Source organism: Columba livia, chromosome 5, assembly GCF_036013475.1.
Source record: "Columba livia isolate bColLiv1 breed racing homer chromosome 5, bColLiv1.pat.W.v2, whole genome shotgun sequence".
In the NCBI taxonomy this organism is placed as follows: domain Eukaryota; kingdom Metazoa; phylum Chordata; class Aves; order Columbiformes; family Columbidae; genus Columba; species Columba livia.
In genome coordinates, this window is record NC_088606.1 from 19,500,199 (window position 1) to 19,516,864 (window position 16,666).

Below are 16,666 nucleotides of genomic sequence, written 5' to 3' on the forward strand. Positions count from 1 at the left end.
GTACCACTTGTGTGCCCGAAGGGTGATTGATTCTGCTTCCTATTTGGCTCACTTCCATCCTTCTGTCTTACCATTAGTCAGTGCAAAGACCTGGTGCTGGACATAGTTCCCAGAATCAGAACAAGGCGCACACTTGCATCAACCTTCACCCTGTTGGCTGAAATAGTCAACTGCAATCACGTATTTGGACCAGGATGGAAAAAAAAACACCAGCACCCTGTTCCAGAAGGGAAGATGTCGATAAGAACAAAGTAGCTTTATCCCTGTTCCACTATGGGCAGGCAGAATTCAACCTAATAGGCAAAACCTTTTTTTTTTTTTTGTATTTACAGAAAAATGGCTGTAACATTCAGCTGTAGGATATTAGTCTTTTCCTCCCATAATCTTCAATAAGAGAGTAAAGAGTACAGTAAAAGATGCAGGCATTTCTATCCATGCATGTCTTGAGTGTTGACCAGGGTTTAAAGAGGAAAAGCACAAGTACAGAATAGTGCCCTGGGGGGGGCAATCACTCTATGTCTTATTGATGTGATTTTATCAGAGTTCATCACATGTTCATGGACGCCGTTGTCTCTTTCTCCTTTTTATTAGAGTTGATAGTTGGAGCAAAGCAGGTAATGGAGAGCTGATGAGGCAAAAAATGAGACAGGGCAAAATGGAGAAAGTGCAGAAACCCACGAAGTTAGGATACAACAGAAAATAGAAAAAATAATTCAGGAATAAAAGTTTGATGAGCTTCAAAAGGAGAAAATGTGGGCTGCAGAGGAGCATATTGACAATGTCCAAGCTGTCTCTTTTAAGATGAGATGTTGTGTTTAAATGCAAAGAAAGAAAATGCAGCAAGGACTAACTATGGAAAATAAGAAAACTCTAATAAATGCAGTTACTTCTAGGCAGGGAATAAGGCAGGAAATGGGTGTGATCAAGATTTAGAATAGGAAATGTGACAGATAAGAGAATTGAGTCTTTGTTTCCAGTATGAATTGTCTAGGAATAGGAGGTGTTGCTGCTGTTACCCTGAATTTCCATGGCTTGAATTTGTCGTGTGTTGTATCAGTCCATTTTCTCTGGTAAGTAACTGTAGTTCTGGCCCTCAACAGATACCATTACAAAGAGTATTCATTTAGGTTAGTTCAAAGTTATTTTATTTTACTTTATATAAAATTCCCTTGGATTAGTTCTTTTTTTTTGCTTATGGACTGCTCATCGTAGCTATGGTGGATATACAGAGGGGAAAAAAAAGGGATATTCCACTGATCTGAGGAAAGACCATTGTGTCTAAGAAATAACTCGGAAGAGTTCAGCATAGTACGAAATTACCTACATATTTCACCTGAGATTAGTGATCTCCTGAGTAAAGTGCTATTTGCGTAGTAGATCTGCAGGTTAGACCTGCTCAGACAGTAGCATGTTTGTGTGCTTTACATTACTTAAACACTTTCTAAGTTTTGCCCTTATGAGTCAGTGTTCACACACTCACTTTACCTTGTTCCTCATCACTGACCCGTTTCAAGTTTGTATATACTTTAGCCTGGCTCACACAATGTGGAGAGCCATAAAATTCCAAATTGTGTATGATTTCTGATTTCACACACGTGCAAACACACACACACAGAGGTCTCCCTATGTTTGTGGGACTGGAGTGCAGCCCCTTATAGGATGTTTGCATTGGTTAAACACTAAATATTACTTAATTGATATGCATTTAATGCTGCTAAGACAATTGTTATTAAGGGCAAAATTTCTACTGACACCTTTAGGTAATTTAAGTCCCTACAAGGGCTGAAAGATGAGTCTTTAGTCTGTGTTTTCTTGTTTTGTGTATTACCAAGAGCTGAAAGTTTGCAAGGACTTTTGCTTTTAGCTGCAAACAAATGTATGTGCACAGGTCATTTAATATGACGCATACAGATTAAACCTTGAAAATGTTTCCAAGCTGCATGAAAATAAGACCGACAGAATTTTTGGTAAGAGGTTTGCCGTAATTGGAAGTGCTTAAAATATATGATCATATGATTCAAAAAAGCGAGGATTGCCTGCTATTTGTTGTAACCCCTATTTCTGTAACGCCCCTGTAGCCAGAGAAGCAGCTGTTCATTGCTGACATTCTCCCTGCCAGGCATTCCAACTCTCTGAGGTAATGGGCTACAAGCATACGGGCCTTCGCTTTAATTCTTTCAGCGTATCCTTCCGCATGGATAGAGCGAGGGGAACGCCTCCAGGAAAAGAAATTAAATGCACACACACAGAGGCACAGAGAGACGAGCGATTTGAAAATATTCCCAAGAACGCAATTTGCGCTCATGCAGCACAGCGTCACATGAAAGAGAAAGCTGCCTGAAGAGCTGGCTGGCACAGGTTTATTTGGTTGTAATATTTTCTTCCACCCCCAGCTCTTCACCCAGTGGAATGATATCCAGAGCAAGTTTTTTGAGACAGGAAGTGAGGAATGTTTTCACTATGAGTGATCTGAGAAGAAGGTGGGTTAGCCGAGATAGCAGCTGTTTCGGACAAGAGGAACACAGTAAGTCAGCTCCCGAGGAATACAGATGAGATGGCTCCGGGAGAAGAAGGCTTGGAGTGCTCTGGGGTGTTTTTGGCTACACATATGTGAAAGCAGACTCGGTGTCTTTGGATTGCTGCACAAGGTAAGGGGAAAACAGGAGGCACGGTGGAAAAATAGCGGGTGATCATCTCTGCTGTTTACCATAAGACTGGGGAGTTTCAAGCATTTACTTTTTGAAAAGTAAAGGCTGTAGAACTGTGCTTCTGGAGGTAGGGGAGGTTTGAGATGTGCACTTCTTGCTGCTCTTTCAGTCCAAGAGTCATGTCAAATATTAACTGGTGAAACAAGGGGAGAGTGGGGCTTTCTGTTTGGTTTTGTTTGGTGGTTGGTTTTTGTTTTGTTTTGTTTTGTTTTGTCTCCCCAAATATTTCTGAAATAAATATATATGTTTTAAGCATTTTAAATTACAGGAACCCTTTTTCAGCATCAGATATTGCAGTTTTATTTTGCATGCTGTCATTCATGCAGGCTATTTTAAAAAATCTTTCTAAAGAAAAATACTAATTGTTGATGGAGGAGTGGGAGGTGTAAGTAAAAAGATACTACAGTGCTCAATAATAATGTGTCAGTTATGACCAACTTGCTGGAATTCTAATATAACCTTTTTGAAACTACCTGTTTGGGTTGAAATATAAATGTACAAAGTTTGACCACTAAAGACATTTTTAGCTGTTGTGTGAAAATTCCAGGCTTGCTAAGTAAAGGCTTGTTATTGCAGAGGTCATCAATTGGATTTGTAACTCCTGGCTGTGTGTAGTTCCTTTTTGCTACAGTAGCTTTATAACAATACAGATGCATCCAAATTTGAAGTAATGCAGAAGGCAAACATGAGAGCACCTAACATTGCAGAATGCACAGCTGCTGGATAAAAACAGCACAGCTGTGTTTGCAGGGAGTACACATGGCTAGCAGTAGAAGTTACTGAATGATACCTCAGTGTGATTCATCAAACTTGCCTTTATTCTACAATATTTATTACATGTCAGGAGTATTTTTTTTAATTTGGTCTTTTGTGACATGGACTGGAAGTTAGTCACTTAAGTTTTCCTTGTTATAAATATGTTTCAGAAGTAATGGATATTAGCTCAGATATGTACTGAGTTAAAATTAAATCGTTGAGGTAAATGTTCAGTAAAACAATAAATGCAAGCAACAAATTATAACCTGAAGAGCATTCCTAGCACATTCTGAAAATTCCGCTCTAAACTTTCTCCTGCGCTTGCATTGCAACCTGTCTGCCCAGCAAAATAACTGAAAGTCTGAGATTGCCTAATGTCAGCATTAGATGGTTTGGAAATTTCATGTCAGGTCAGCCTCTGGTTAGTGACTTTTTCAATATTTTTTTTCCATGCCCATAGAATACTTTTCCAAGGGCCCGATGGTGGAATAAAAGTTTGAAGGTCTTTCATATTCAGTGGTACTACATGAAAATGGAGATTAAAATAGCACTGAACTTCTGGCTGCAGCTTTCAAAAAGATGAGGAAGTTGGTTTTTCTCATGGCCGCAGCACCAAAGAAAGCGCGTAACTGTGCACAGAGAATGTGTTGGAAAACAGGCCCCAGGGACATGAGCTGAGGTCAGTCAGTCAGAAGTTTCTCTGCCAGGAATAAACCCAGTGCGAGATTCTGCTGGCAGCAGGCAGGGAACTAAAAGCTTCTGTCTGTAGAGCATTCCTTGCGTGCTGCTCTGAGGAGGCAGGATTTGGAGGATCAAAGTGCAGAGTGAGTAATAAAGTGAGGAGTCCGCACGTATCCCTAAATTTTTCAGGGAAACCTGTTGCTATCAGTTGTCATTTATTCTGCAGCTGCACGCAGAAATAAATTATTTACTGTTTGGGACAGGTTTTTTTTTTTTAATGATTTTTAGGTGGTATCTGTTGAGGATGAGGATTGTGTAGGATGGTAGGACTGCCTCAGGATTGCTAGAAAGGTGCTCATGAAATATGCTTATGGTCATCCTTTGGAGAGGGGTTGCAGAGATGTCACTGAGGAGAAATGCCGAGCTGCCTCCTCTTTCCGGCTGTTTTAGGCCGGTACGTCGTTCTGCCTTTCGGTGCTGTGCTGCTTACAAGGGAATAGGGAGTCTGATACAAGATTTTCAACCTAAAGAGTTTGTGGTTGTGTTGAATAACATTAAATCTTTAGATATGTATCTAAATGTACAAGTAGTATGTGGCTATTTGTTTATAGCTCTGCCTTTGAGTATAAAAACAGGTGTGCTAGGAAGACTACTTCTTCTGATTCCCCCACCCCGAATAAATGAATATCCTCCTGTTATTCCTGTCTGATGATTTTAAGAGTCTTCAGAAATCAAATTATGCCTTTTAAAATGTGCTACTAATTCGTACCAGCCTAAAAAAAAAATAAAAAAGTATGTGGGTGTTTTCTTTTTCCTGTCAGGCGGTGCGGCGCTGCCACTAGAGGCCCCCAGGCCCAGCTCCCCACGCCGGCGGCCGCTGACAATGATGGGAAGAAGCCGAGCTGTCCCCTGGCGGCCCGGCCCTCAGGCCCGGCCCGGTGCGGCTGACTGCTCGGCGCGGGCAGGGCGGCTGCTGCGGCCCAGGGGCTGCTGTCCCGGCACAGCCCCACGCTAGTAGCGCTGCGGGGCGGGCCCGGAGGCGCTTGGCGGGGCCGGAGGACCCGTCGCCTCAGCCCCGCGGTAAGGGCGGTGGTTTTACCACCGTGTGCGAAGCGCTTTCCCTTCAGTGGCAGCCGCAGCGCCCGGCCTCGGTGGAGTGACTGCTCTCAACACGCGTACTTCTGCAGAAAAAAGAAACCCACTGTGTTTAAACACTGTTTCTATTTTGCATCTCCCGCTGAAAAGCAGCGCTAGTAAGAGAGACACTCGAAAGAGGAGAAAGGCAAAGCCTGTGTGTTGTGGAGTTGACAGGAGAGGAGGCGTCATGGTGTTTGCAGAAGGTGGGGAAATGGGTGGCTACCTTTAGGCTGGGATATATGTTAGTTTTTCATGAAAAAATTAGAAAATAAATGGTTTTCAGAGGTCACATACTCTCTTGGTGAGGCAAAGCGTAACCAGAAACATCATACAGCAGTTTAGCATAAAAATTAATGGTACAGCTAGCTGTAATTCAGGGAAAATAAAAGGAATTGGATTTTAATTGTCTGGTAGGAAATGGCTAAGGTGTGAGCTTTAGTGCCTCCCTTCCTGCCTTTCTTTTTTTTTTTTTTTCCCTTAATCATTTATGGGGCTTGATTTTGTGTTTAATCTAACAGATAGCAGCTGAGGCTGCATGCTGCTCTGAAAAACAAGGCAGATTGCTGGTTTTCCTCTAAGAAAATTGCTTTGTTCAGGATTAGAAATACCTAGGGCAACTCGGACTTTGTAGAGGTGTTTCATTTAAATACTGATTCAGTTCAAGATACTAATTTTAAGACATTGCAGCCATATTTGATTAAGACTCTTTACTCACTTGCGAGTATAAAAAAAAAAAAATTTGGTGTTGTCTGTGGAAAAACCAGAAACTCTGGTGCTTATTTCATTATTTGAATGCATAACAGTGCTGCATTTTGGAGAAGTAGACTGATTATTTAGATTTAGAAGAAATATACATGTTATTTTTCCCATGTTACCATTCCCCTTTCAGTAAAGAGTATTTCTGATTCTTGTATTTATTCTTTTTGCTGCTTACTAGGATTCCAGTGGATGCCCCTTCTGCCTGTCTCTTGGTGGAAAACCTGCTTGTCTTTAATGGATACTGCTGCTGCTGGTTGATCTCTGGAGACTTTACAGCTCCTTCCCTTTTGAGAAGAGACAACTTCTTGCTCCCTCTCAAGGTCCCGGTGGTGGTAGCTTCCTATCAGTAACCATCTGTGGGGGAAAAAGAAGATGCCTCTACCTTTTGGGTTAAAATTGAAACGAACTCGACGTTACACGGTATCCAGCAAGAGCTGCTTGGTGGCTCGTATCCAGCTGCTCAACAATGAGTTTGTGGAGTTCACGCTGTCGGTGGAAAGCACGGGCCAGGAGAGTCTGGAAGCTGTGGCTCAGAGGCTGGAATTGCGGGAGGTAAGTGAACTGCCGAGCAAAGGTGTGATTTTTGTTTCGTGCTACATGACCTGTGTGGTGAATCCTTACCATTTATTCAGTTTATTTATTGAAGGAGCTATCTTGTGTTCTTATTGTTTCTTCTTGATGGGGCCTTGGCTTGCTCCAAATTGCAAAACTGATGTTACAGAGCTAGGGAATGCCCAAGGGGGAGGACATGTGAGAAGCAGCAGTGAATAGAAGCTTACAGCTATGAACAAAGTGACTATTTTTTTAAACTTGACAATGCTGAAAATGCTGCTCAAAAAAACACATAAAGCAACAAAAAAAAATTTCTGCCTAGGCAACGTGGTTAAGAATTACTGCAAGACTTGTGACAACTTTTAGCTAAGGATACAAAAGAGGGTGTTATTTGTGTGCGTGTTTGTTTGTTTTTTGTTTATTTTTTTTTTTATGGATTAGTGCTGTGAAAAGAACCTAGAGCACAAAATATGATAAGTGTACCAGTGACCAACTATTTGTATTGCTTGTTCAAATACCACAAACATGTTTGCAGACACTGTCTTGGAGCAAGCATATAGTAATTTAGATCGAGTGCTGGCCTCATGAGGAAACATGATTTGCACTAGTTGAATCTGTATATATCTGTGTAACCTGTCTTTTTTTACCCAAAAAATTCCTACTTGCTATTCTGAAAGGTCCTTTTGCAACTGAAATTTACTCTTCTCCTGCACATTTAGCAATGATTCATACATCTCCTGTATTGAGTGAATTACTTCTGAAATGCTGAGCGGTGAAATGTTGTTCATAGAAATCTACATAGATTACCAATGTATGAACCAGTGTCAATTGTTTTATAATTTTGTTGAATGCAGGTGGATTTGATTGCAATAGTTGAATTGTCTTGGTCCTGTGTAACCTAACGTTTTCCACTAGAGTCTCAAAAGGTTCAGTTCATTTTGTAGTCATTAAACTGTGACAGCATTTTTGGGAGGCAGAAGAGAGAAAGCTTGTAATAAAAGTTCAGTGTTGCTAACATTTTTCTGAAAAAGATACTTTTGCTTTGTTATGTAGTCTGCCATATAATGGCGTTTTGAATATGGGATTCGAATGCAGGATAAAAACCCTAGATTAGGTAACCAAAATAAGAGTAATTGTGACAATAATTATCTAAGAATTTTGATTTTTTTTTTTTTTAAATGCTATGTTTTCATTGTCAAGCAATGGCAACTGCGTGTAACTTTGCTCAAATACTGAGCAAATAAATTTAGGACTCCGTCCTGCAAACATTTATTACCATACACAGCGTGCATTACTGCAGGATTTCTCAGTAGGAAATACTATATACAGTCAGGGTTTTTTCAGAAATATTTTTTGCTTGGAGAGTAATAAACAAATGAAATAGATGTGAATCCATTAATTTCTGAGTGTTTGTTTACTGTGGTTGTTTTCAATCCCAATATGCATTCTTTTAGATTGCCCAGATTTTCTTTTTTTGGGTGTGTTCAGTTCTTTTTTTTTTATCTTGCTCCTTCTAGCAAAGAGAGAATCTAACTACTTTTGTAGCCTTAGTATTTACTTAGAACACATCAGGTGTCATATATCTAGAATTCATTTATTATGTTATGAACAGAGTTTGTCAGTTTTATCTATCCACTTTCAGATGCCACTGCTAAGTCAACAGAAGGTAAAGTATTTAACTATATTTAGTTTGCAAAATGCAAAGGCTGTCTTCCTGAACAATGATTGTGAGCTTTTATTGAACTAGTCAAAGCACATTGGAGATTCAAGGGTTTTTTTTCTAGATATTCTTCATTATCTCTTTCTTTGTAGCTACTCCTAAAAATCTGGGTATTAAAAAAAAAAAAAAATAAGAAAGAAAGAGAAATATGGCAATTCCCTCAATTAAGAGTCATATATCAGACTGAGGGAGTTGACAGTACACTATTGAACTCTGAGCAGATTCCTTCAGTCATGCATTCTTGCATGGATTATTTTGGCAGGAAAATGTGTCGCAATAAAAAGGAATGGAAAGCAGGGATATAAATTACTTTCCAGAGCTTGCATTCAAAAAATGTTGTTCTGCCTTTAAATAGTCAGGTTTGCCAAGTGGATACTGGGTCATTCCTGAGTGCTGGCTTAGTACATAGATTTCAGAAAGAAAAATTGGCTCAGCACTTTGTTTAAATCTGCAAAAACAGTATTAGTAGTTGATACTATAAAATACTAAGTCCTTTCTATAAGATGTTGCATACTGTAAATGGACTAGGCATCCTTAAAGCATGACTGTGAATTTGAAGTGTCAAATGTGAAAGGGTGACTGTTTGCTTAATACTGAGGATTTAAGCAGTTAGGAAAATGGAGACATCCGTTTCGGATTAGTGTATATGGGCTACGCAGTTATGATGTGCGGTTCTCATGCACATTAGAAACAGTTAATTGCAGGAGGTATGAGGGGAATCTGTCTCTTCACACATTGAATAGTAAAATTCATAAATGTCTCTTTCTCTCTGGTGTAGTCTCCGGTTACTGAACTCGGGCAGTGAATTGAACAGCTTACTTTTAATGCTGTGCCGTCTTTTAAGATATTTGTTTTAACACATCCTTATGTGAACAAGTAGTCTTCAAATTATGCTTTGTGTGGCTGAACATTGGTCTTCTTTTGATTTTTTTCCAATTAGTACTTCTCAGTTTCCAAGTTGTATACTACTACAGACACAAAGTTAGGGTTTAGGAATTGTTCACAATTTTATTTTTTTACTCTATGGTAGACTTTACAGAAAAATGAAATTAATGCATTAAACTAAGATTAATATCTTCTGGTATTCCCAGAAAGTGACTCCTCAGCCATGGTTATGTTATCCAGCTCTCTCAAACTGAGAAATTGGGGAAAGAAGCCAAAGGGAACAAGGAACATAAGTCACTTACCCTTTGTAGTGCAGCCTGTCTTTTATCCTGAGAGAGAACTATAACCAAACTTGATTTATGCAAAAAGCTGTATTTGTTGCGGAAAACCGTTCTGGAATTACAAGTTTTGATGAACTGCTGAGAGCTCTGATTGTTAACTAGCTCCAGAAGTATCTGCAACACTGTTTATCTTGCATCTAGGGCATAAGTATACGAATTAAATACTTGGAAATATAGAAATGTCTTTTTGTAACAGTTGATACAGCTAGATATCGATAGGATGTTTGGCAGGAAATGTTACAACTGATTTACCTCTCTTGCTGAATCTTTTATTTCTGTTTTCTGATGTCACTTCTAAACCAGAATGAAGGGGCAAATTCTGCTGCTGTGTACAAGCGGAGTCTGACTTAGCTGCAGATAAAATATGTGGTAGAGATTTGGGCCCACGTACAAGAACTAATGGGAGGGAACCTCTGTGGAGAGTATGTGTTGTGCATATGCAAGTTCCTGTGTTTGTTTTGGACGTGACTAGGGAAAAAGGAACCAAGGTTATCCGGATCCTGAATAAGTTTGAAGTTCTGAAGCAGTGCCTGTGAAACTTTGCTCTGAATTCAAGTATCAGCTCTTGTTTGGAGAAAACACATAAAAATACTTTTATTTCAGTGTGGTGGTTTCTTAAATGTGTGGTTTGCATACATAAATAAAATAAGAGCAATTCCAACCATGTTCTTACATGTATATGTATCAGCAAACATATTGACTGGGAATTAAAAGTTGGGCCATGTCACTAACATAATTGTGTTTATGCCTTGTATCAAAGTCTGACAGCAATTTTAGCTGATGCTCGGAGAAATAAGAGGAGAAGCAGTGCTCATAGGTGAACTGCTATGGTTGCTTCTGTGAATGAAATCTTCCTTAAAATTAGGAAAAATTGTCATGGAGGAATGTATATAAAAATGATCAATTTAAAAGGTGCTACTTCATTGAAAAACAAACTTGACTCCATCTGAAACATATATAAACTATAAGTGTGCTGTAATTGTAAATTAGGAGCCAAGATAGATTGAAGGACAGAGCAGACAGCCAAAAATCAGTAATTGCCTCAGTGCATTTATTGTAGTTCTTCCTTTTTCCGAAGGAAAAAAGCTATACATTCAGGTATAGAATTAGCACCTAGTCTTATTGCATTGAGCACCACAAAATCAAGGTTTTTCCATTAAAGCAATAGTGGTAATTAGGAAGCCTTGCCCATGATTTCTTAAGCTTTTTTAATAACATTAGGTCAGAATTTGAATGTACCACCTGATTGTATTTTTTCACTGTCACAATGTCTTTGAATTGCTCTATAATTTTATACAAATTTTGACAGGTTTTCTTTACTTTTGAAGGAAATGCATTAGTTTATTGTTTAGCATTTTTAGACTACTTTGAAATTTTGCTTTTCCCCATTGTAAAGCAATCTGAATTTAAGTCTCATCACATTTCTTTTAGTGTCAACGCTCTGTAAGATGTGAGTCAAAAGCAGGTGAGTCCATCTTTCTCAGAGCCTTGGACAGTGGTGCAAAAAAGTAACATGATGTAAAAAACAAACAAACAAAAAGTATGATTCTGCATTTCTTGTGCACTTTAATTGATAACTGATGTGTTTCTGCGTGAGGTTAAAACATGTTTTGATGGGATATGTCTTCTGTGCACTGTAAAGGTATTGCTCTTTGGCTTGTAAATTAGCCAGTTTACCTTTATCTAATGTACCAATGAGTACAATTTGCCTTGCCTATTAGAGACTGTTTATTCAAAATATTTGAAGGGTGTAGAACATGGTGTATTCTGATTTGTGCAATGTTTTACGTTGAATACATTAGAATATGTCAGATTACTTTGCAAAATTTTGATTTTGTTTGTTTATTTCCTATCCCTGCTGTTTTGCTATAATCAATACTTGGCAATTGCTTTTTTAAATAGCATTTGTGAAACCCACATTGGAGTAGTTAGGAGAAAATAATTGTGTGTGGGGAATATTGGGAAAAAAGGTTTACATTAGGAAAGAACTAAGACTTCAGAGTGGCTTCTCTATATACATATCGCTACTCTGCTAAATACTCCTTTCTGCAGCTGCAGTTGAAGGTCTTGTCAGCACTAGAACAACAAAACTAGTCTAAGCAGAAGTAACCTGAAGTGAGTAGCTTCAAGGTGGGGAAAGGGAGGGATTTTTGTGAGGCAAGCCAGCGGTCCTCCTTTTTCTGCAAGAGACGGTGTGTAGAGGGGGCAGCTTCCCACTGGTACATGGCAAGACTCACAGGCTTCTGTTTCCACCACTTCCAGAAAGCTCTGGATCTTATACACCAGCCAGTCCAGGCTGCTCCAGATACTTTCTCCCCTAGAGAGCAGGAAGATTTGTGGAGGAGTTTGGCTGCTGTGATAAGAGTTCAGTTTCTGGAGAATTTTCAGGGCCTCTTGTCTCCTTCCGTAGTTCTTAACATTGGAGATAAAGCTTTCACTTGGTATCTGACAGCCGTGCGTAGTACAAGATTATTGACCCCATTCTCCTACATGCAGCTTGTTTAAGCTGTGATATCCTGATGGCAGAAGCTGTTTTGTATCCAAGCATACAATAAACCTAGACGCAGTGGAGCCCTTGGGCTAACTGGGATTTTGGAAGTCCATCTGCAGAGCTTATCCTTGTATAATGGGGAGGTGTTTTCAGCACTCTGTTCAGGAAAGCCTTATGGCTTGTTTTATTTGTATGTACCAGCGTAAAAAAGGAAAAGCCTGAAAATATATTTTGATTGCATTATTTTGTAAACCCTGTTTTTTTTTTCTTTTTTTTTTAAATTTCTTGCCTCACGTTTTCGGATGTTGGTCCCTCAGGTGACTGTGCCCTAGGGGCAGGTAGCAAACTGCTTTAATTAGAAGGCACGGTATTAACAACTAGAAAACAGTTCTCTTTTCAAGTCTATTTGTAACCTGTGAGATACTCTGTAAGATTTATAATATAGGATATGGAAATTAGCTGGGAAATACATAATTAAATACATAAGTTAAAAGTAAACTTTGAACACTGCTATGCCTCAAGAGAATGTGTGGTAAAGTCTATTTGTCCTCCCTTCCTCCATCTACTAAAAGTGGTTGGTTGGTTGACTTTGTTTTTCCTTTAGTCTGAGGTTTTCTGTAGAATATTAGGGGGTTTGTGTTGTGTTGGTTTTTTTTCTTTGTTTGATTGGTTCATGTGTGTTTGGTTTTTGTAAAGATGGCAGTACTAGTGCTTTCTCAAAATCCTGGGGAACATAACTTTTTCTTTATATTGGCAAAAAATGAAGGCACATTCGAGTTTGGGGATCATAATAGGTGCTGTTAAGCTCAAGTGAGAAGATAACACACATCTCGTATCTGGCATATGCATTTGCCATTTTTATTTCTTTTCTAGATAGTGTAAATTGTGACCTGAGATTCTATATTAAAATGTTTTTGTGTACTGCTAATCAGAACAACTGATATATGTGAGTTATATTCAGTTTAGAGCCAAGGTGGAATTACGTTAGAGATGAGGTTGATCCGTATTAAGGAAAACAAAATGAAGTGCAGCAATTAGTTGTAACTAACTAATATCAGGTGGTTGGTACAGGGAAGGAGGACTATCTCATAGATTCAATTTCAAATTATAAAACAGGTGAGCAAAGTATCCTCAATAGATGTAGAAACTGATCAGAATGTTAAGATTTTATGATCAGTTTTTAATGGGTTCGTAAAAGATAACACTTAAAAAAAAAAGTGTTATTTAATTTACCTCCAATAATTCCTCAGTAAGCTGTTTCTCTTTGTCAGCACCAATTCCGTAGCAATGTAGAATCAGATAGTAGTTTAAGTCAGAAGGGACCTCGGAGGGTTGCGTGATCCTGCCCTCTGCTCCAGAAGGCCGGTTTGGAGTGGGTGGCTCAGGGATCCCTGGGTGAGTTAAAGTGCCTCCAAGGATACGGATTTTACACCTTTTTTTGGCTACATGTTCCAGTGTCTGCCTAGTCGTCTTGTGAATTTTTTTCTGATCTAATTGGAATTTCCCACATTGCAGCTTGTGCCCAGTGCTTCTCATACTTGCAGTGAGCACTTCCAGGAAGAGTCTGGCTCAGTCTTCTCTAAACCCTGCTGTTAGGCAGCTGAAGCCCACAGTAAGATTTTACTTTAGTCTCTTCTTAGGACTGGTCAGCCCCACTTCTCTGACTCTCATCATATATCATGTCAAAAGACAGAATATAGTCACCCACGATAATGTAGTTTTGTGGCACTCATAGCTGAGGAAGCTCCTCAGCTTAGCTTAGGAAGCCTGGTTGACTTAATGGATGAAGTCACTCCCACCAACTTGTGAGCTGGAATGCTGTACTGGGCTTTTGGTACTTCTGTGTTCCTGATAACTTTTGAACATTCATGCAAAAATGCTTGCTATTCCTGCCCACAATGACAGGAAGCAGCTAGGTAGAAAGTAACTGTGCAGAAATCATATGTTCTTTTTATTTCTATTTGATTTTCTTCAAAAGGGTTTGGCCATTAATAAGTCACTAAAATAAATGAACCTTAAAGTAGCGTTAATCTTAACAGCTTAACATATTTTAAGAATTATATCACAACGTGCTTTTTAGAACTGGGTGTTGTCCTGAGCTACTAATAATAAAATGTTTTAGCAATGAATAAAATTGGATTCTATTTTAATCAGTGTGAATATTCTGGAGTGCATAGGCTTCTCTGAAAATTCACAGGATCAAATTCTGCCCTTGAAGTCAAGTGAAAGGTTTGCATACAAGTCAGAAGACAAGCTTTGGTTCACAGTGTTTTGCTTGGCTTTCCATTTTATTTTCAATAGTCCAGATTGGAGGAGCTTGAAAGGGAAAATACCGTGGCAGAAAAATCTTGTTTAAAGATATACTGGATTCCAGAGAGTATTTTAAAACATGGAAACATTTTTCTTAGTCTGTTGTGCCAGTAACTGCTCAGTTCTGTGCGTAGGCAAGGAAAAGTGGTCAGCCATTTAAAGAAACACACCAGTGCAAGTGATCATCATGTCTTAAAAATAGGCTATACAACTGGTTTGGACTTCAGGCTGTAGAACCAGATGTATATTACATCAGAGAGTTTGAAACAGTTGTGGTGTTAATACAAGTTTGTGCTCTTTCTCTCCATACATTTCTGTTGCACGTCTGTGCTGCTCTGAGGCTCAGATGAAAGTTATTCAGACAGTTGCTTAGAAATTTTTGCACACGTTTTTAGTTTGTTTCTAAAAGTTTTTCTGTGGTATCTTTTGTAGAAGGTTTTCAGCCTTTCTGGCGTGCTTCCATAGCTTTGGTTATTGTCTCTGCCCTGGCCGCTGCTCCCCCCAGCAGGTTGTGCTTCAGCATTTCAGATGGTGCCCAGCCTGGGGGCTGGGGGGCTAGCCCAGCACAGTGGGTTTGCTTTTCTGAGCTCTTCCTAGCAAGTGAGATCAAGTGGCTCATGGCATGTAGTTCAACTTTAACTGTTATTTTTGTTTTTTGGTCCTCTAGTTTACTTACCGTCCTGCATTATGTATACATTACATTTGTAACGCTTGGAAGTGACGGGGTGTCAGCATCACAGTCTGACTTTGGCTCCTGTCACTGTGCACGTGGTGGTAAAAAGTCTTGTCATGAAAGAGAAATACGCCTTTTTACAGGCATTCCCTTTATTCAGTTGGCTCAAAGGATTGAGGAGCAGTCATTTGATACATTTTGTCTTTTTCCATGTGTGTTGTTGCAGTGAACATGCAATTTCTTTCTTAATGGAGCTTGTGTGGTACTACTGTTGTAATTCTTAACATCTTATGGAATCTTAAGATAATGTCTTCTCAATATCCTCGTGGGCTAGTGGAGGTTACCACATGCTCTCTCTCATGGTTGGGGGATTGAAGCACAGAAATAAAAGCAAATGTTGCCTAAGGTAAAAGCAAACTGTGCCTGGACTTAGAAATTTAGAAAAAGGTGTTGTTTATAGTGTTTGTATTCAAAGCCATATTTTGTTTGGCCTTATGACTTCTTAAATTTGGTTCTTGGTTTTCAGAATTCAGAAGTGAAGAACACAGTGTCCACCTGTGAAAAATTTGGGCTTGAAGATTCAGTTTACAAGAGAACTGTGTGATGTGGGAACACAGTCTGTTTCTCTGTGGTGGTTTTTAAACTTTCCGAACTATGAAACTATTTTGCATATGTCAGCATTCTACCTTCCCTCCAGATATCTTCTGCTATACGAAAAACCTGCTTTTTTCTTCTATGAACAGTTTTAATGCAATTTAATTTTTGCATTACAGCCTACCTTTTGATCAAATAGGACCACCATTATCTTAGTTTGCAGAAAGGATCTCAGTTAAGGTTTAAATGGGCAGACTTTATCTTAACATTTTCTTTTATCTTCTGAATACTGATTTTGTGATTACATGGTAACAATAATTTTAGTTTGGAGGTTTATGATTATTTTTTTTTTTAACAATGGGAGAAAAGACCAACACCAAAAATCCACCAACAATCACTGAAAACCATGTTGATGCTAATTTAGAGAGGGGCAAAGAAATACATTTTGCCAGTATGCAACATCAAAGCAACATTATACCTTAGAATTGTCTCTAATTTCCCAGTTTTGCAAATTTCCTAGAGAAAATGCTTGTATGGCATAGAAGGTATTATTAATTTAATGTGCCCCAAGTTACTTGCTGTTCTGTGCTGATAGGGAGCATTGACTCCAGTGCTATCAGTGCAGTCTGAGGCGCAGCACACTGATGCGGGCTGTGGTCGTGACGTGTAGTCAGCCTGTCGGAGCCGTAAGGGAAGCCAGAATCCCATCAGGGTACACTCTTCATCCTCTTTAGAATACAAACTAAGAAGTATAGATGTGAATTTTCAGATGTATATACAGGTGAGTTTTCACAGAAAAGTACCAAAGTGGCCTTTCTCTACTACCAGATGTTGCTCGCCAGTGAATTTCAAATCTCTGCTCCAAAGCATTCAACTGCAGGAGCTTCTAAGAAAACAACTGTGAATACTTTGTTTGCTAGGCAGACAATTTTTCCAAATCTAATTCACAGAAATTAGTGAAAAAAATCATTATGATGAATAGTTCTTTCTTCTGTAAAACTTGATCCTTAGTGGTTTTATTTTGTGTAAGTTTAAAACATCTGAAAATATATAAAGAAA

General features: G+C 39.0%; 1 protein-coding gene across 2 annotated transcripts in view; it reads left to right on the forward strand.

The window, feature by feature from the left end:
* The first annotated feature begins 2,086 nt into the window (after positions 1-2,086).
* The window catches only part of PTPN21 (protein tyrosine phosphatase non-receptor type 21), a 46,267-nt gene continuing 31,687 nt past the window's right edge, over positions 2,087-16,666 (forward strand). Inside the window, exons 1-2 of one of the 2 annotated variants that reach the window (XM_065063722.1) lie at positions 2,087-2,648; positions 6,220-6,593. In XM_065063722.1, the coding sequence (XP_064919794.1) occupies positions 6,414-6,593 (180 nt within the window). In that variant the 5' untranslated portion in view covers positions 2,087-2,648; positions 6,220-6,413. The remainder of the gene's footprint in view (positions 2,649-6,219; positions 6,594-16,666) is intronic. The other variant, XM_065063721.1, reaches the window with a different exon arrangement.